Source organism: Lolium rigidum, chromosome 7 (genome assembly GCF_022539505.1).
Source record: "Lolium rigidum isolate FL_2022 chromosome 7, APGP_CSIRO_Lrig_0.1, whole genome shotgun sequence".
Lineage (NCBI taxonomy): Eukaryota > Viridiplantae > Streptophyta > Magnoliopsida > Poales > Poaceae > Lolium > Lolium rigidum.
Window position 1 is genome coordinate 342,055,959 of NC_061514.1, and position 20,341 is coordinate 342,076,299.

Here is a 20,341-nt window from a genome sequence, read left to right on the forward strand (position 1 = left end):
CTTCTGCACTTTTATTTTATATTTGAGTCTTGGAAGTTGTTACTGCTGTAGCAACCTCTCCTTATCTTTATTTTATTGCATTGTTGTGCCAAGTAAAGTCTTTGATAGTAGGGTTGATACTAGATTTGGATTACTGCGCAGAAACATATTTCTTGCTGTCACGAAATTTAGCAGCCCCGTCTGTAGGTAACTCAAAAAAATCTGCCAATTTACGTGCGTGATCCACAGATATGTACGCAACTTTCATTCAATTTGAGCTTTTTCATCTGACAAGTTAAGTGCCCCAGAAAAATTCGTCTTTATGGACTGTTCTGTTTTGACAGATTCTGCCTTTTATTTCGCATTGCTTGTTTTGCTATGTTTGATGGATTTATTTGTTCCATTAACTTTCAGTAGCTTTGTGCAATGTCCAGAAGTGTTAAGAATGATTATGTCACCTCTGAATATGTGAATTTTCAATTATGCACTAACCCTCTAATGAGTTTGTTTTGAGTTTGGTGTGGAGGAAGTTTTCAAGGGTCAAGAGAGGAGGATGATACAATATGATCAAGAAGAGTGAAAAGTCTAAGCTTGGGATGCCCCCGTGGTTCATACCTGCATATTTTAAGAAGACTCAAGCATCTAAGCTTGGGGATGCCCAAGGCATCCCTTCTTCATCGACAACTTATCAGGTCACCTCTAGTGAAACTATATTTTTATTACGTCACATCTTATGTGCTTTACTTAGAGCGTCTGTATGTTTTTGTTTTTGTTTGAATAAAATCGGATCCTAGCATTCCTTGTTTGGGAGAGAGACACGCTCCGCTGTTGCATATGAACACATGTGTTCTTAGCTTTACTTTTAATGTTCATGGCGAAGGATGAAACTGCTTCATTCATCATTGTTATATGGTTGGAAACAGAAAATGCTTCATGTGGTAATTGGTATAATGTCTTGAATAATTTGATACTTGGCAATTGTTGTGCTCATATAGATCATGTTTAAGCTCTTGCATCATGTACTTTGCACCTACTAATGAAGAACTACATAGAGCTTGTTAAAATTTGGTTTGCATGATTGGTCTCTCTAGAGTCTAGATATTTTCTGGTTGAGGTGTTTGAACAACAAGGAGACATCGTAGAGTCTTATAATGCTTGCAATATGTTCTTATGTAAGTTTTGTTGTACCGGTTCATACTTGATTTTGCTTCAAACAACCTTGCTAGCCTAAGCCTTGTATTGAGAGGGAATTCTTCTCGTGCATCCAAATCCTTGAGCCAAAAACTTGCCATTTGTGTCCACCATACCTACCTACTACATTGTATTTCTCTGCCATTCCAAAGTAAATTACTTGAGTGCTACCTTTAAAATTCTATTCTTTGTCTTTGCAATATATAGCTCATGGGAAAATAGCCTTAAAAACTATTGTGGTAAAGAATATGTAGCTTATGTGTCTTATTTCTTATAAGTTGCTTGTTGAGCGGTAACCATGTTTCGGGGACGCCACCAACTATTACACCTTTGTTGAATATCATGTGAGTTGCTATGCATGTTCGTCTTGTCTGAAGTAAGGGTGATTTATCATGATCAAATGGTTTGAGTATGCATATTGTTAGAGAAGAACATTGGGCCGCTAACTAAAGCCATGAATCATGGTGGAAGTTTCAGTTTGGACAATTAATCCTCAATCTCTTATGAGAATGTTATCTGTTGTTGAATGCTTATGCATTAAAGAGGAGTCCATTACCTGTTGTCTATGTTGTCCCGGTATGGATGTCTAAGTTGAGAATAATCAAAAACGAGAAATCAAATGCGATCTTTCTCCTTAGACCTTTGTACAGGCGGCATAGAGGTACCCCTTTGTGACACTTGGTTGAAACATATGTTATGCAATGATAATCCGTGTTAATCCAAGCTAATTAGGACAAGGTGCGAGCACTATTGGTAATCTATGCATGAGACTTGCAACTTATAGGATGTCTTATACATAACACATATGATTTATTACTACCGTTGACAAAATTGTTTCTATGTTTTCAAAATGAAAAGCTCTAGCACAAAAATAGTAATCCATGCTTCCCTCTGCGAAGGGCCTATCTTTTAATTTATGTTGAGTCAGTTTACCTACTTCTTTCTATCTTAGAAGCAAACACTTGTGTCAATTGTGTGCATTGATTCTTACATGTTTACCTATTGCACTTGTTATATTACTTTGTGTTGACAATTATCCATGAGATATACATGTTGAAGTTGAAAGCAACCGCTGAAACTTATATCTTCCTTTGTGTTGCTTCAAAGCTTTCTACTAAGAATCTATTGCTTTATGAGTTAACTCTTATGCAAGTCTTATTGATGCTTGTCTTGAAAGTACTATTCATGAAAAGTCTTTGCTATATGATTCAGTTGTTTATTCATTGTATTTACCATTGCTTCGAATCACCGCATTCATCTCATATGCTTTACAATAATATTGATTAAGATTATGATAGCATGTCACTTCAGAAATTATCCTTGTTATCGTTTACCAACTCGAGGGCGAGTAGGAACTAAGCTTGGGGATGCTTGATACGTCTCAAACGTATCTATAATTTATTATGTTCCATGCTACTTTTATGATGATACTCACATGTTTTATACACACTTTATGTCGTTATTATGCATTTTCCGGCACTAACCTATTGACGAGATGCCGAAGAGCCGATTGTCTGTTTTCCGTTGTTTTTGGTTTCGAAATCCTACAAAGGAAATATTCTCGGAATTGGACGAAATCAACGCCCAGGGTCTTATTTTTCCACGGAGCTTCCAGAAGACCGAAGGGGTTACGAAATGGGGCGACGAGGCGCCGCCACCATAGGGCCGCGCGGCTAGGGAGGGGCCCGCGCCGCCCTATGGTGTGGGCCCCTCGTCAGCCCTCCGACTCTGCCCTTCCGCCTACTTATAGCCTTCGTCGCGAAAACCCATGTACCGTGAGCCACGATACGGAAAACCTTCTAGAGACGCCGCTGCCGCCAATCCCATCTCGGGGGATTCAGGTGATCGCCTCCAGCACCCTGCCGGAGAGGGGAATCATCTCCCGGAGGACTCTTAATCGCCATGATCTCCTCCGGATTGATGTGTGAGTAGTTCACCCCTGGACTATGGGTCCATAGCAGTAGCTAGATGGTTGTCTTCTCCCCATTGTGCTATCATGTTAGATCTTGTGAGCTGCCTATCATGATCAAGATCATCTATTTGTAATGCTACATGTTGTGTTTGTTGGGATCCAATGAATATGGAATACTATGTCAAGTTGATTATCAATCTATCATATATGTGTTGTTTATGTTCTTGCATGCTCTCCGTTGCTAGTAGAGGCTCCGGCCAAGTTGATACTTGTAACTCCAAGAGGGAGTATTTATGCTCGATAGTGGGTTCATGCCTCCATTGAATCCGGGATAGTGACAGAAAGTTCTAAGGTTGTGGATGTCTTGTTGCCACTAGGGATAAAACATCAATGCTTTGTCTAAGGATATTTGTGTTGATTACATTACGCACCATACTTAATGCAATTGTCTGTTGTTTGCAACTTAATACCGGAAGGGGTGCGGATGCTAACCTGAAGGTGGACTTTTAGGCATAGATGCATGTCTGGATAGCGGTCTATGTACTTTGTCGAAATGCCCTGATTAAATCTCATAGTAGTCATCATGATATGTATGTGCATTGTTATGACCTCTCTATTTGTCAATTGCCCAACTGTAATTCGTTCACCCAACATGCTATTTATCTTATCGGAGAGACACCACTAGTGAACTATGGACCCCGGTCCATTCTTTACATCTGAAATACAATCTACTGCAAACTCTGTTCTTTACTGTTCTTCGCAAACAAACATCATCTTCCACACCATATGTTTAATCATTTGTTTACAGCAAGCCGGTGAGATTGACAACCTCACTGTTACGTTGGGGCAAAGTACTTTGATTGTGTTGTGCAGGTTTCATGTTGGCGCCGGAATCCCTGGTGTTGCGCCGCACTACACTCCGTCACCAACGACCTTCACGTGATCCTTGACTCCTACTGGTTCGATAAACCTTGGTTTCTTACTGAGGGAAACTTGCTGCTATACGCATCACACCTTCCACTTGGGCTTCCCAATGGACGTGTGCTTCACGCGTATCATATACATAAGAGCGTTAATCCACCACCTTGATATCCTTGTTCTTTACCGACCATCTTTTATCCTTTTGTTTCTTTGTGGTGTTGGTAAAGAAGATTTATGAGTGCTTGGTTTATTTGTTTTTCTTCATGCACTCATATCTCGTAACTGTTGGACTCAAGTTGTTCTTGATAAGCATATTCTCCTTATCTTGGTTGTGTTCTAAATGATATAGAGGGAGTAAGGATTCCATGTTTGTGCATATTATATTCAAATGCAAACATTATACATTATGCACGAACCTTGGGGAGCTTCCTTATTTTACTTAGAGCACTATATTTCTCTTATCATGATATCTTTGTTTGTCCACTTGGATCTTTGATTGCTTTCTTTATTTGTTGAAGCTTACTTCACCATGTTATCTTTATGCAATCTTTTGATCCTCAATATAGTTTGACTTCCTTCAAGTATTCATCATTGGATATGTGCATTTGATTCCACTCAAATTATGAGAAGTGCACACCTTGGGGAGGAACTCATATTATATTGGCTTTCTAAATTTTTCACCCATTTTGGCACTTAATGTCAATGGGGGAGAAGTTTAGAGGGTTTAAGGGAATGGTTTTATACTTAAGATTGGTTTGTGCTTAAGTGTTTTGCCTCACATGCATTCATATGTGTTGCATGGTTGTTTATATATAGTGGAAATTGTCCCAAAGTTTAATCTTGACAATGTATGCAATGAATTCATGTTCATCACACGTGCATACATTGTGGGGGAGTTTGCTCTATATATATTGGCTCTACTCACATCCCTTGCATTAGTTGTAGTTGTCTGAGTAGATTTGGTTTTGATATGGGATAGTAGCTTTGTGTTACTTGACCATATCAAATACAACCTCTTGTATACAACTTATTCTCGGATAAGTTGCGTACTTGTCTCTAATATTCATTATATAAACCCTCTTATTGTGGTTGTCATCAATTACCTAAATGGGGGAGATTGTAAGGGTATATTGCCCCTATGTGTGGTTTTGGTAATTAGTGACAACCCCTATGGACTAATGTTTTCATTGAGTTTATATGAAGGAATATTCCATAGGTACTACTTGTAGTCCATGTGTTGGATTCAAGTATGGATGCCATGAAGATAAAGATATACCTTGTGAATTGGCATCAAGATCATCGATTTGAAGATATATATGTGATATGATCAAGAAGAAGAAATGAAGATGGAGTTCTTATGTGGAACTCAATATTAGCCATGCTCTAGCTTATGTGATAAGCAATGAATGATCAAGATCTTGAGTGCTTGATTCCAAGTGAAGAATTCAAGTTATGGCTCTAAGTCGGTGTCATGATAGTCTCATAAGTTGAGCTATGGTTGACTAAGATCTAGAGCATGCAAGCAAATGAAGAATTCTATATACACCTCAAGATAGTATGATAGAGCATGAGAAGATACAAGGTTGACCAATACAAAGAGTGAAGAATAGATTCAAGTTTGGTCAACACATAAGAATGTGCCACGAGAAGTCATGTGGTATGGTAAGCCGTGTCAATTATGCTTTATGAACTAACCCATCATATATGTTCCCTTGTGTTGTCTATGTGGGTTAGGTATCTTTCCGTGGGCATGCATCAAAAGTGAGATCTCATATAGCCCATGAGAGGATGACGTCAAGTGGTGATCGTCATCAAAGTTGAGTTGGGAAAGTTCAAGATTGAGCATCTCAAGAGGATCATATGCTTGAAGCTTGCCGTCCATTTTGGTGATAATGGACATGTGAAGATGTGCATCAATGGAGCTTTCCCATCATGGTGTATGGGGGAGCATTTGTGAGTCTTCATGAAGCAACAATGATCAAGTGAGGCATTCCGGCTTGAGTGGAGCTTGAAGAGCTATCATCGAGATCAAGCGGGATGTGCAAGGCAAAGGTATGGTCTTGCTAGGTTTTCCTTTTACCGGTCTCAAGGTCGTTGTTGGGAGACCGGATTATAGGAAAGATAGCCGCACTATCAAGAGGAGGGGCTTTCGGTTGGGTAACTTGATCGCATCGTCTTAGGGAGCTCAATCCTTTGCATACTTTGCATATCCCTATTGCTTCTTGGTGTTTCTCTGTGAGAGGTTCTTGACCTTGTTACTAGCTTTACAACAAGCCCAAGTTCATCGAAAACGGAATCCGCATGCATCTTCTATTGCGTTTTCGAGTTTGGACGTCTTCACCGTTTCTATTTGTCGTTATCTTTCCAACAAAATTGGTTTCATGTCAATCGGAGTTCGGGAGCATTTTCTGTTTAAAATGAAGAAAAGTTGTTCTGCCCCTGGCCGGTCTATGGTCCGGTCGGACCGGCCGTGGAACCGGGTGGTCCGGTTCCGACCGGCCACTGGACCGGTGCCAACCGGGCACTGTCCAGGGCCCTTTTCCCGTCATCCGGTTGCTGACCGGTCGGTGGCCCGGTTTGGACCGGCCGTTCCGGTCACAGGACCGGTCTGACCGGGCCCTGCGCCGGACCGCCCGGTCCCAGGCCCGGTTGACCGGATTCCTCGAAGCCTTACCTTCCCCAACGGTTATTTTCTCCCTTGGGCTATAAATAGCCCTTCTTCCACCTTGGGCTGTTAAGTTCTTCCCATTCTCTCTCCTACATTGTTGCCTTTGAAGAACTTGCTCTCTCTCTCTCTCTCTCTTGTCTCCCCCCATGATTCTTGTTCATTCTTGAGGGATCTAAGAGAGGAGATCTAGATCTACACATCCACCAATCCATTTCTCCTCCAAGTGAGGGGAACTCCTGGGATCTAGATCTTGGAGTCTTTTGTTGACTTTCCCCATTGTTCTTCCTCTCCAATCTCATCTTAGCATTTGTTGCTTGGGTGGGATTTGAGAGTGAAGGATTTGAACACCTCTAGTGTTCTTGCTTTGCATCATTGCATAGTGTTGAGCTCTCCACCACGATTAGTTCGAGTGAGAGACCGTGAGCTTGTTACTCTTGGAGGGAGACCTCCTAGTTGGCTTGGCGGTTGGTGCTCCGGTGATCTCTTCAAGAAGATTGTGAAGAGGCCCGGGCTTCTCCTTCGTGGAGCTTGTGAAGTGGTTGTGGAGCTTGCCATCTCCGGAGCGGAGGAAAAGCTAACCATAAGGAAAGGGCCATTATCCTTCGTGGGTGTGGTTCGGAGAATAGGGTGAGCCTTCGTGGCGCGGGGAATCCTTTGTGGGACCTCCACTCCTCCAAACGTGACGTACCTTCTTGCAAAGGAAGGGAACATGGGAATACATCCTCGTCTCCGCGTGCCTCGGTTATTTCTATACCCGAGCTCTCTTTCCTTGTGATAGTCATCGTGCTTGAAGTACATATATCTTGCTATCACTTGTGCTACATATATATTGTGCCTATCTTGCTTAGCTCTAGTTGCTATTGTTACACTTAGTTGAGCTTAGCATATTTAGGGTTTGTGCTTGTAAACTAAACGACAGTTTAATTCCGTATTCTTACAAGACAAATCCGTAAGATTTTTTAATTGCCTATTCACCCCCCCTCTAGGCGACATCTCGATCTTTCAACATCAATGGAGCTTTCCCATCATAGTGTATGGGGGAGCATTTGTGAGTCTTCACGAAGTAACGATGATCAAGTAAGGCATTCCAGCTTGTGTGGAGCTTCAAGAGCTATCATCAAGACCAAGCGGGATGCGCAAGACAAAGGTATGGCCTTCCTAGGTTTTCCTTTTACCGGTCTCAAGGTGGTTGTTGGGAGACCGGATTATATGATAGATAGCCGCACTGTCAAGAGGGGCTTTCGGTTGGGTAACTTGATCACATCGTCTTAGGGAGCTCAATCCTTTGCATACTTTGCATATCCCTATTGTTTCTTGGTGTTTCTCTGTGAGAGGTTCTTGAGCTTGTTGCTAGCTTTACAACAAGCCCAAGTTCATCGAAAACGGAGTTCGTATGACTCTTCTATGACATTTTCAAGGTTGGGTGATTTTACCAATTATTCATGATATAAGGTTCTACCTTTTATATTCATGATAAAATCCCCTCGTACAGATTCTTGAGTTTTCACTTTCCATAGGATAACATTTGTTCTTATCTCTCAAACAAAATTGGTTTTAATTCAACTCGGAGTTCGGGAGCTTTTGTTATTAAAGAAAAAGGGAAAAGAATAAAAAAAAAGAAAAGGTAAGGGGCTGCCAACCGACCGGCCGGCCGGCCCAGCTACCGGCCCATCCGGCTTGCGCCGGCTCTGGCGCTGGTGCCAGCCGGACCGCCTCCTGTGGGCCATCCGGTGTGGTCCGGCCCAGGGTCCGGCAGCCGCCAGCCCGCCCGACGCTTGCCCCAGCCCGACCGGGCTCTGCCCCTGCTGGGCCTATCCCCGGCGCGCGGCCCGCTCGCACGGCGTGGCCTGCTCGCCCCCGATCGGCCTGGTCGCCCCATCCGGCCTGTGCCCCGTTCCGGACGGGCTGCTGACCGGCCTGTCCGGCTCCTGCCCCGGTCGGCCGACTGGGCCGCTGGCTGGGCTATTTTTCCTGAGTTTTTCAGTGTTTTTCTTCCCCAACGGTTATTTTCTCTCCCTTGCTATAAATAGCCTTCTTCCACCTTGAGCTGAAGCAGTTCTTCCCCTTTCTTCACCTCCATTGTTGCTATTCGAAGAACTACCTTCCCCTCTTGATTCCTCCCATGATTCTTGCCCATTCTTGAGGATTTGAGAGAGGAGATCTAGATCTACAATCCCCACCAATCAATTTCTCCTCCAAGTGAGGGGAACCCTTTGGATCTAGAGTCTTTTGTTGACTTTCCCCATTGTTCTTCCTCTCCAATCTCATCCTAGCATTCGTTGCTTGGGTGGGATTTGAGTGTGAAGGACTTGAACACCTCTAGTGTTCTTGCTTTGCATCATTGCATAGTGTTGAGCTCTCCACCACGATTAGTTCGAGTGAGAGACCGTGAGCTTGTTACTCTTGGAGGAAGACCTCCTAGTTGGCTTAGCGGTTGGTGCTCCGGTGATATCTTCAAGGAAGATTGTGAAGAGGCCCGGGCTTCTCCTTCGTGGAGCTTGTGAAGTGGTTGTGGAGCTTGCCATCTCCGGAGTGGAGGAAAAGCTAACCATAAGGAAAGGGCCATTATCCTTCGTGGATGTGGCTCGGAGAATAGGGTGAGCCTTCGTGGCGTTGGGGAATCCTTCGTGGGACCTCCACTCCTCCAAACGTGACGTACCTTCTTGCAAAGGAAGGGAACACGGGAATACATCCTCGTCTCCGCGTGCCTCGGTTATTTCTATACCCGAGCTCTCTTTCCTTGTGATAACCATCGTGCTTGAAGTACATATATCTTGCTATCACTTGTGCTACATATATCTTGTGCCTATCTTGCTTAGCTCTAGTTGTTCTTGTTACACTTAGTTGAGCTTAGTATATTTAGGGTTTGTGCTTGTAATCTAAACGTTAGTTTAATTCCGCATTCTTACAAGACAAATCCGTAAGAGTTTTTAATTGCCTATTCACCCCCCCTCTAGGCGACATCTCGATCTTTCAACCGTAGCGGGACTTTTCTTTTCTTAGTTTTTCTTTTTCGTTTTGTGGCTATGTGCATCCGTACTACCATTAGGGTATTGCGTTGTTGCAGAGGCTGGATGTAATTGGTATCTATCGATATTAATATATTCCCTTTATCGAAAAATGTAAGGTAAATATGAAGTTGGTTCAAGTAGGGTTTTGCTTGGGCAAAATCTTCTAAGCTTTGGCTTCACTCAGATCTTGCCCGGGCTCCAATCATGAACTTGCTCCACCGCTGTTAGTATGCGTTGTCATACTTGTTTTATACCCAGCATCAATAAGCCTCTAACTCGAAAAATAGGGAGCGGCTAGGGTGGAAACCCTAGCAGTCGCCGCCATCTTCCCTCGTCCTCGCCATCTATGATCAGGAATCGATGGGTCCCCGCTTCCTCCGATAGCTGCTCCATTGGCTGGACGGGGCTGGGACCTTGGACATGCGCTCGACGCTGTAGAAGGGTCCCTAAAGTTAGAGTTTGGTACATCATCATTATGGTGGCTATGGCAGCGTTGTGTGAGACAACAATAAGGTATACCCGCCTCCTCCTCCACCTCATCGACAATGATCTCGCCGGTGGTGTTGAGGAGGGCGGGGATTCGTTTGGTCGCCGCTTCCCTGGAGTGGTGGATCTCATCAAGTCTACGTGTGTTATAGGTTTGGTGCTAGAAGATCCGGATCAATTTATGGATTCAATGGCGACAACTTCGGCTCTAGGGCGCTGGTTCTTAGGGCCATGTGCACAAAGATTTTTCGACTGTCATCAACAACATCGTGCTGACTCCGATAAAGGAGTGGTGACATTAGCGTTTTCTAGGTCGTCTAAGGACCATGATGTAATTTTATTATGCTTGGGGTGCTTTGTATTTCTTGCAAATTCATGGAATAGATTCAAATCTTTCTTGCAAAAAAAAACAAGCCTCTAACTTAGTACATGAAGTGGATGCTCCGTCACAAGAAATTCATTAAGTTAGAGATAATTCCCATGACATAACTATATAAAATACTCAGGCTATCGACTAAGTTTATGACATAATAGATCCTTGAAACTTTTCAAGTAATCTATGCAGAGAAATGCTCTTCTCCTCGACTGGACTTTTTTCTTCTTCTTCTTCACACCAGATGCACAAAATGCTTGCAAAGCACGAGTATCAACATAGAATGCTTCCCATTGATTTGGTACTTGAGCTGAAGCTAATTAGTAGATAGTAGCTGAATAATTCCAGTACCATATTTTGTTTTTTTCTGTTCATCAGTTTTCAAGGTGACAAATTCTAGAGCGAAAAAGCATGGAGAAGCTCACCATTTCAGAGGTTGACAAGTGGATCCACTTGTGAGCATGAGAAATCCAGTACGTGTCCACAAATTCAACAACCCACCCACCCACTATTCCCTTCCGACAGGTGGGCCTGGATTGTGGTGGCGCTTTACATGCGGGCCCCACTCGACTGGCACAACTTGATGCGCACAATTATTTGTTTTCTCGAGATCACGCTTGAATCTTTGATTTATATTGGTTTCCTTTTTTATTTACTATCTGCACTTAATTGGTTTTTTTTCCTCGCGATTTTCTAAGGTCTCCTCCTGCTCCTCCTCGTCGTCGTCTTCTCCCCAGTCTGCCTGCGCGGCCCGACCAATAGTCCCGTCACCTGTTGCGCAGCGGGAGAGTGGAAGCAGCCGCGGCGGGGCGGCGGCGGATATGGCGGGGGCGTCCGGGAGGGAGCCGCTCCTCCGCTCCGAGATCCACGGCTTCATCACCTACGCAGGTCGCCCTCTCCACTCCGAGCGCCGCAACTTCTCTTTTTTCCTTTTCCCCCTTTCTCTTTGTTTTTCTTTTGCAGCCGCCGATTCTGTAGCTTTCTTGGGTTTCGTCGTTCGTTGTTCTCTTGTTCGAGGCGTGATTCGTTTGGGGCTCTGGAGTTGCTACCACTTGATGCCTCGCTCTCCCAGCTCTCGTGGTTCTTCAAGCGTCGCTGTTCATGCATTTCCCCATCTCAGTACATGTGCTCTTATAGGGGCCAATCCGTGCTGTTTGTAGTTCGGATTGCAGATTCTTTTTTTTTTTTGGGGGGGGGGGGGGGGCGATTTTCTAGTGTTTTCTGTTGCTGGAAATCCGTCCAATGGTCTGTTCTTTGGTTCATCAGATTCTTCCTGCCCTTTTTAACCATCGAAACTTTGATCTTCGAAGCTTCATGGCCTTGCGATTAACGTAGTTGTTTTGGCCTCGCCTGTCGTTACGATACTCCAGCACAACTGCAATTTGCGTTTAGTTCGTTTCTATCTTTTGCTGTTGGAAGCAAGAAGCGTTTGGTCATCTATTGAACTGAGTTCTCACTTATGTTTCTTCTTGTGGTGGTTGGTGGACAGACCTGAACTTTGAGAAGCTCAAGGCGGAGGCCGCGGCGCGCTGGTTCCGGCCGAATGAGATCTACGCGGTCCTGGCCAACAATGAGAGGTTCAAGGTCCATGCGCAGCCCATCGACAAGCCCGTCAGTACGTGCTCCGCATCAACCCTAAACCCTGCTCCTGACATCCATACCCACTCTGCTTGTTTAGCTTCCGTGATTGACTGCCCAACATGGTGTGAACAAAAGGAAGATAGCGGCTGCGCGTGTTGAAATTTCTAGATTGAGAGTGTAAGACGCTAGGTTGGGTGTGAAACAAATAATATGTCGGTATGAGTTCATTCCCTCCTGGTTCATTGTTTGGGGACAGAATGTGTCGGCTGACTTAGTGCTGGTACTTTTGAGGTGTCGAGTCTACCATCCTTGGGATTCTCTTCTCTCCCAAGAAACACAAAGGCTTTGCATTTTGATGCATTGATAGATAATGGAATTTAGTTCAAGCTTTGCACATGCTGTAGATTGGATCCAAGAGAGGATTTCGTGCCAGGGTTGGTGCTAAAATCGACAATCAGCAAGGAGGTACTGCATAGAACGTGCATCTTAATCGCATATGCTAGGCCTCTAGAACACAATAGATGAATGTATGCATTTTGAGAACTGGACTATTAGTAACATGATTGCCATAAAGTTCTCTTGCTCCGTAATGTTTGTGGATGCAGTCTTGTTTTTATTGTTCTCCTCAGTATACCATCTCTACTTCTCTAGTCTCTAGGGTTATAAGATAATATTCAATTACGGATGTAATAAAGTACTAATAAACATGATACACCAACTGGATCAGTTATGCTTTCCTCCCATGTGTGCAAGAATCAGAGTATACAAAATATAGCATTGAGGATGACTATGATACCATAAGTAAAATAAGCAGATTTTCCTGTCCTCAATGCAAATTTGCACTTAACTTTTACTTGTTATGAACCAGGTATTTGTACGTATTTATCTCATTTCGAGCAGACAACCCCCTTGTGTATTGAATTTGCTCACCTGTGTGTTTTTTTTTTTTTGAGAACCTGTCTATGTATTTAGAGGCTAGTTGTCACTATCGCTTTTTCGACTAAGATATTACTTTTAGTTACAATGATACTTTACAAGAGCATTATTCACAGGATGGAATATATTTACATTTTGCTGCTTGTTTAATTCTTAGGTTGTTATTGATTTTGCATCTCTGTATTGCGTAAAGTGAACTTTTTTCAAAGCATGCTCGCTGAAATCCCTTTCTGGATCCTTGGTAAATCAACACCTGGAAAAAATCGGTAATGAAAGTGGTTAAAAAATTATTAAAATAATATCATCGAATCGTGATAAATTGTGAAAGTAAACTGTTTTCAGACCATTGTGTTTAGATACGGTTATAGCACTATAAATTCTATGTTTTTCTGATTGCAGTGCCTTGCGAAGATGCCTACATCTTGAAGTTTTGTTGAAAGTGTTTACTTTGTGTTGTTCTGTGAAATATAATCCTGTCATGTGCACTTAGCCATCAGTTGTAACTTTATTTTAAAACCAGGTGGTACTATTGTTCTGTATGATCGTAAGGTCGTCCGTAACTTCCGAAAGGATGGTCATGATTGGAAGAAAAAGAAGGATGGCAAGACTGTCCAAGAAGCCCATGAAAAACTGAAGGTGAACCTCCCCCCCACATTTTTTTGACTGTGAAGCCCCTACGGTGTGATTTTATTTTTCATTAAATATATATAGAGCAAAATAGGTAATGAATTCTGTCATTTCACAGATAGGTAATGAAGAGAGGGTTCATGTCTATTACGCTCGAGGTGAGCATAATCCAAATTTCTTTAGGAGATGCTACTGGCTGCTTGACAAGTAAGACTTCAGCTCTACAAGTTCTTTTTTGTGCAATATTCATTACATTGATATTTGTTTGCACAATTAATTTCTTGTTTCATGTAATCTGGTTAGACATATGCGGTGAACTTTTTACTGGATTATCAGAAGTGTTCGGTTGTCTAAGGCTAATACAAATCTAGAGACATTTGTCGTCAAAATTGTTTGTTATCTACAATCTTTCTGAATTTTTGTTGAATGTTTGTATCCTCTAGTCTGAGAAACAGCTTTATATTAGCAGTGGGTAAAGTTTCATCACCACAGTAACTGGGACTTGATCTGTAGCAATGACTTTTTCTAAGGCTTACAGAATGCAGAGTGGCATGCAATTAACATTTTCCACTGTATGTATCAGATATAAACTCAGATGTAAATACATCTCTTTGCTGACATGGTTCTTGATTGTTTCTTATTCAGAGAGGCTGAACGCATAGTTCTTGTGCATTATCGTCAAACATCTGAGGTTATTAGTTCCCCATCACACTTCTCTCTATTTTTTTGAAGTATAATTAAAAGGCGTATGTTAGGTTAACCATGCTTGTTCTGTTGTTCATACTATTGTACATACTGTGCAAGCATATTAGACCTATATGTTCTGTTACACATAAGTCTCCTAATATGGTTCCTCTTGACCAGGAAAATGCCATAGCACATCCTAGCACAGAAGCCGAAGCAGAAGCGCCTACAGTAAATGTGATTCAATATAATACCTCTCCTCCGACTTCAGCAGATTCAGTCTCTGCTCATACTGAGCTATCATTCTCTACTCCTGCACCAGAGGAAATTAACTCACATGGTGGCAGTGCAATTTCTAGTGGTGAGATAGCTTCAGTCTTAATGATGTGTTGAACGTGTATGCACTCATTGAGAGCTTCTCGATAAAATGCTATGCTCCAGTTAACTAAAATGTTGCTTCATTGCACTCTCCGATAGCATGATATCATAATATGTGCAGACTGTTTGCTGTACTTCTTACGATTCTACTACTGTATCTTGAATTGCTACCATGCAGAAACTGGCGGCTCTACTCTGGAGGAGTTTTGGGTACATCTACTCGAGTCATCTATGAATAAGGATACTTCTTCTTGCGGTGGGACTTTTGGACCGAACTGCAATATTTCATATTACTTTTACATAAAGTGTAATATTGCTCATATATAAAACAGGAGGATCCGTGGCATTCAGTCAGCAGATTGAATATGGACCGAAGGATTCTGAAAGTAACATCAACATTGCAAATAATGTAAGTGAGCTGCTTTATTGAATTGCAATACTAGTATACTGTATGACTAAAATTGTGTACAAACTGAATTGCAAGTTAGAATATTGAAATAAGCACTTACTTCTCTCAACCTCTTTTCTCTGTCAATACTCATGGTGTTTTTAGGTGTATGTTGCTCCCTCTGTTCATGAATACAAGGCCACATCGTTTCTCGTGTCAAACATTGACTATTGATTTAATTAACTAAATATAACTTATATGTCATTCAAAAATATATATTGGAAAGTTCATTGAAATGTGCATCCGATGATATAGTTTTAAATGACATGCAACTCATATTTGGTTAACCAAATTATTATTCAAAGTTTGCCTTAAAAAGCAAAGTGGCATTGTATTTAAGAACGGAGAAAGTATTTTTTTAATATGCAAGGTTTATATCTTGTGAATCAGTAGGTCTTCTGTTCTGCCACAATATATCTTTATATTTTTTCATATGAAATATTAAGCTTCTTATTTTGGGCTCTGGAAAACATGCCTAAGATTTTTTTTATTTTTTTTTCCATTATAAATTGCCTAGCTTTTTTTTTACTAAAATAAGATATTATTGGTATTTTTTTGTTCTATTGTGTTTCCATGGAGATTAATGTGCAATGTGTGTAGATTTTTGTGTTAATTCCATACTGACGCATGGCATGGAAATCAGTTAATGCATCATCATAATGCATTAGGTCTGACAGTGGGGTTATGTGCTGCAAAGAGATTGGACGAGCCAATCTTTTTTTTTTCTGTCTTAGTTATTTTCTTGATCTTGAGCTAAAATATGATCTATCTTTCATCCGTTGGGGTTTAGAGGACATTTTTTCAAACATGTGATGTGATGGGTGCATATTTTGCTTCATTATTATCACTTTGTGACTCCACATTGGCAGCTTGGATGGATCACTAATTTATCTTATGCAGGCTATATTAGTTTCATCACTTTTTTTTTGACACATATTAGTTTCATCACTTAATTTGATGCTCAAAGCTTATTCTACTTATTATGCCCTCAATCAGGTACCTGCAAACCATGTTGGAGCTCTGGATCATCAAGGAGACCAGCCTCAATACCTTCTAACACAAGATCTAGATTCTATATCACAGCAATTTCTAAATTCTTCGCAGAAAACTCTAGTGGATGGTAATATTCCTAATGATGTGCCTGCTAGGGAGAACAGTCTCGGACTGTGGAAGTACTTGAATGATGACAGTCCTTGTTTAGGGGATAATATTGTGAGCAACGAAAAATTCTTCAACATCACTGATTTCTCCCCAGAATGGTCTTACTCGACAGAGCATACCAAGGTTTGCCACTTTTATGTTGTATACTGAGCTACCATTCATTCTTGTTTAATCGTAGTTGCGTATTGACATTCCAACTCTTCAGTTTTGATCAGAATGTTCCACTACATCTTCATCTGACACCAGTTACCATTAAAAAAAGTCTATCATGTACTTCTCTTGTTAGGATGGTTGCTTTCATAACTGCAATGTAGTGAATTCATGTACATATATAATGTATTATACTGAAAAAGTTGCATTCGTAATCCACATGAGCTCATATACTTGTAAATTGTAATATTCTATCATATTAAAAAAATATTGACAGCTTCTGAATTGTAGATCCTGGTGGTTGGGCACTACAATGAGCACTACACACATCCTGGTGGTTCCAATATGTACGGTATCTTTGGTGATAATTGTGTTGCTGCACATATGGTTCAAACTGGTGTTTATCGTTTCATGGTTGGACCACATACACCTGGACAAGTGGAGTTTTATTTGACTCTGGATGGGAAAACGCCGATCAGCGAGGTTTTGAGTTTTGAGTATCGTAGTATGCCTGGCAGTTCATTGCAGACTGCGTTGAAGCCTTTGGACGATGAATACATGAAGTCAAAGCTTCAGATGCAGATGAGACTAGCTCGTCTACTGTTTGTTACAAACAAGAAAAAGATAGCACCAAGGCTTCTTGTCGAAGGTAGCAAAGTTTCCAATCTCATCTCGGCATCGCCAGAGAAGGAATGGACGGATCTGTGGAAAATTGCTAGTGATTCTGAAGGTACACATGTTCCTGCTACCGAGGACTTGCTTGAATTAGTAATGCGGAATAGATTGCAAGAATGGCTTTTGGAAAGAGTAATTGGAGGCCATAAGTCAACCGGCCGTGATGATCTAGGACAAGGACCTATCCATCTATGTTCTTTCCTTGGGTATACTTGGGCTATCCGCTTGTTTTCTGCGTCCGGGTTCTCCTTGGATTTTCGTGATTCTTCTGGCTGGACAGCTCTACACTGGGCTGCATATCACGGAAGGTATCCTTTATTTTCTAATTTTATATCCTTCCTTTCGCTGATTAGCATTGGAATATAGAAAAATGGCTGCAAAAATCATTTTTGTGTGTTCTGGTTCTGGCAAACTATGACATGTTTGTGAAATTTGCAAGTCAAACTTCATTGGACCTAACTGACTAGAAGCCTTCATTGTTTGTCAAACAAAATGAGCCACATATTGTTTTCAACGACCTGCTAGCTATGGAAAGGTCTATGTGAAAATTATCTCATCCACTGTATTAGATGGTTACCTTAGACACATTTGATTGTTCTCACCTTAGGTGACCAGTAATTTGTAATCTTGGAAACATTATGTGTTGGAATATACTGCTACATATATCTTTATGAATTAGAATCATCTTGTTAATTATTTTGCTTTAACTTTTGGCAGGGAAAGAATGGTTGCTGCTCTTTTATCTGCTGGAGCAAATCCAAGCCTGGTTACAGATCCTACATCGGATTCCCCTGGTGGATGCACTCCTGCTGATCTGGCAGCAAAACAAGGTTATGTGGGCTTAGCTGCATATCTTGCTGAGAAAGGATTGACCGCACATTTTGAGTCTATGTCACTGTCCAAGGATACTGGGCGATCACCATCAAGGACGAAACTGACAAAAGTACAGAGCGAGAAGTTTGAGAATCTTAGTGAACAAGAACTTTGCTTAAAAGAATCTTTAGCGGCCTATCGAAATGCTGCTGATGCTGCTAGTAATATCCAAGCCGCACTAAGGGATAGAACCCTTAAGCTCCAAACAAAAGCAATTCAGTTGGCTAATCCTGAGATTCAAGCAGCTGCGATAGTTGCTGCTATGAGGATTCAGCATGCATTCCGGAACTACAATAAAAAGAAAGAGATGAGAGCTGCTGCACGAATACAAAATCATTTCCGCACATGGAAGGTCAGAAGGAACTTCACAAACATGCGAAGACAAGCTATCAGAATACAGGTAAGTTGTATGTTTCTATTGCGTGATTTGATTTGTTTTCTATGGGGGAATTTATTGCATAAATATCCTCCATGCTGCTGAAAAGCACTTAATTTTTTATATTCAGTGTGTCGGAGGAACCAGGTGATGTCATTTGGAAGCTCTTATTTTTTTTTGGAGAGCAAATGGAGTTATTTCTCTGTGCTGTTATCACACAATTATCTGCTGTAATGATTATAATATTTCCCCAGGCTGCATACCGAGGCCATCAAGTGAGACGTCAGTACCGCAAGGTAATCTGGTCTGTTGGAGTTGTGGAGAAAGCTATTTTGCGATGGAGAAAGAAGAGAAAAGGCTTGCGCGGCATTGCAAATGGAATGCCAGTAGAAATGACAGTGGATGTGGAACCTGCAAGCACCGCAGAGGAAGGTTTCTTCCAGGCAAGCCGGCAACAAGCTGAGGACAGGTTTAATAGATCAGTGGTACGTGTTCAAGCTCTGTTTCGTTGTCATCGGGCACAACATGAGTACCGGAGGATGAGGATTGCTCATGAGGAGGCCAAGGTATGTATTTTACTCTCTTCAATACTGATCTGCAATTCTCTTTGGGTAGATGGCAGAGCTTGTGAGAATGCCTAAGGCGATATCTAAAATCCTGAATGAAGTTAGTTTAATAGGAAGTGTGTCTCTGAATATTGCCGTGATCCTACTGTTGCAGTATTTGCTTCATTTAGGATGCTTAAGCTTAATTTAGAATATGAGTGCAGACCGTTCTGAAGCCTATTTACAGAATAAATTAGATTGGCAAATTCCTAAGTTACATGTAATCATATATAGGAGACCTGCAACCAACAGCAAAACCACCACGCCGCTGCACTGTTTCTGTTTCTTGTTACTATGAAACACCATGGTATTTTCTGAATCGTGTGCTTGTCACTGTTGGCGCAGCTGGAGTTCAGTGAAGAGCAGAAGCAGGGACCGGGACACAGGAGCTGAATTGGCTTTGTAGGTGCCTTGTAATTCTCTTCTTGTAAATTAAGAAGAACCACAGCTTGAGGATGCTGATGTACATTTTAGGACCATCTGATGCTTTTGGGGCAGTCTGGATTATGTATTCTCTGCTAGCGCATGTTACCATGGTTCGCAATTTGCCAGGGTTTTAGCTATGGCATTGTGCTTGCAGGTGTCTGTAGATGCAAGTACCGACCAGGTTGTAATTGCTAACAATAAGTGCCGCCTGGGCCAGTGACCTAATAGGATATTTTATCTAGCTAGTACTTCCTATTGCTTGCTTTCACGGCTTCGTTCATATTTATTTCAAAATTGGTGTTTCTTTTGGTCGATTAGTGTGAGATGACTTCAGTGAAACAATCAAGAAATCTGAGGTCAAACTTAATGTGAGATGACTTCAGTGACCAACGCAGATTATCAAGTTGAAAGCTTACGTAACGAATTAAGCACTAGAGGTACGTTCAATGTAATTTCCCCAACACTAGAGCTGGAGCTACTTTCAATGCCCCACAACCACAAGGTATAAACGTCGTAAAGAAAAAATCGTGGTAGTACTACATAACTGAAAAAACCAGTACACAGATCCAATTGCCTCTTCTGCCTGCTCCACTTGACCAGTCGATCTCATGGCCGGCGACGAAGGGGTTGTGGAGGGCTGCGAGCCTGACGGGCGCGCAGGCGGACGGAGACGACCCACGCAAACGCAGCGCATCGACGACGGGATGGATCTCCGAGCACTCCGATGAGCTCCTGCTAGAGATCGATCCTGCTTCCTAACATTACAAGACAAGGGTGTCAGTCAGCCAGAAGTGATTTAAATGGGGCAGTCATTGCGCAACTTGTTGTGCCATGATTATTAGCTCACCCACGAAGGCACATCGTCTGTCCGGATTTGGGA

The 20,341-nt window shown here is 41.9% G+C and overlaps 1 protein-coding gene across 1 annotated transcript; it reads left to right on the forward strand.

Annotated features, from left to right (window-relative positions):
• The first annotated feature begins 11,295 nt into the window (after window positions 1-11,295).
• LOC124676912 (calmodulin-binding transcription activator CBT) lies at window positions 11,296-19,729 on the forward strand. The gene is made up of 13 exons (XM_047212925.1): window positions 11,296-11,429; window positions 12,031-12,156; window positions 13,579-13,694; window positions 13,804-13,892; window positions 14,331-14,376; window positions 14,550-14,730; window positions 14,926-15,003; window positions 15,080-15,156; window positions 16,192-16,479; window positions 16,798-17,489; window positions 17,899-18,454; window positions 18,685-18,996; window positions 19,381-19,729. The coding sequence occupies exons 1-13, from the start codon at window positions 11,363-11,365 to the stop codon at window positions 19,426-19,428; spliced, it is 2,676 nt and encodes an 891-aa protein (XP_047068881.1). The 5' UTR covers window positions 11,296-11,362; the 3' UTR covers window positions 19,429-19,729.
• The last annotated feature ends 612 nt before the right edge of the window (window positions 19,730-20,341 follow it).

Bases quoted from the DNA above. Each gene is read 5' to 3' on its own strand.
- LOC124676912 (XM_047212925.1), top strand. From the start codon at position 11,363: ATGGCGGGGGCGTCCGGGAGGGAGCCGCTCCTCCGCTCCGAGATCCAC. The intron at 11,430-12,030 runs GTCGCCCTCTCC...GTTGGTGGACAG, and splicing joins CGGCTTCATCACCTACGCAG to ACCTGAACTTTGAGAAGCTC. The intron at 14,731-14,925 runs GTGAGATAGCTT...GCTACCATGCAG, and splicing joins TGGCAGTGCAATTTCTAGTG to AAACTGGCGGCTCTACTCTG.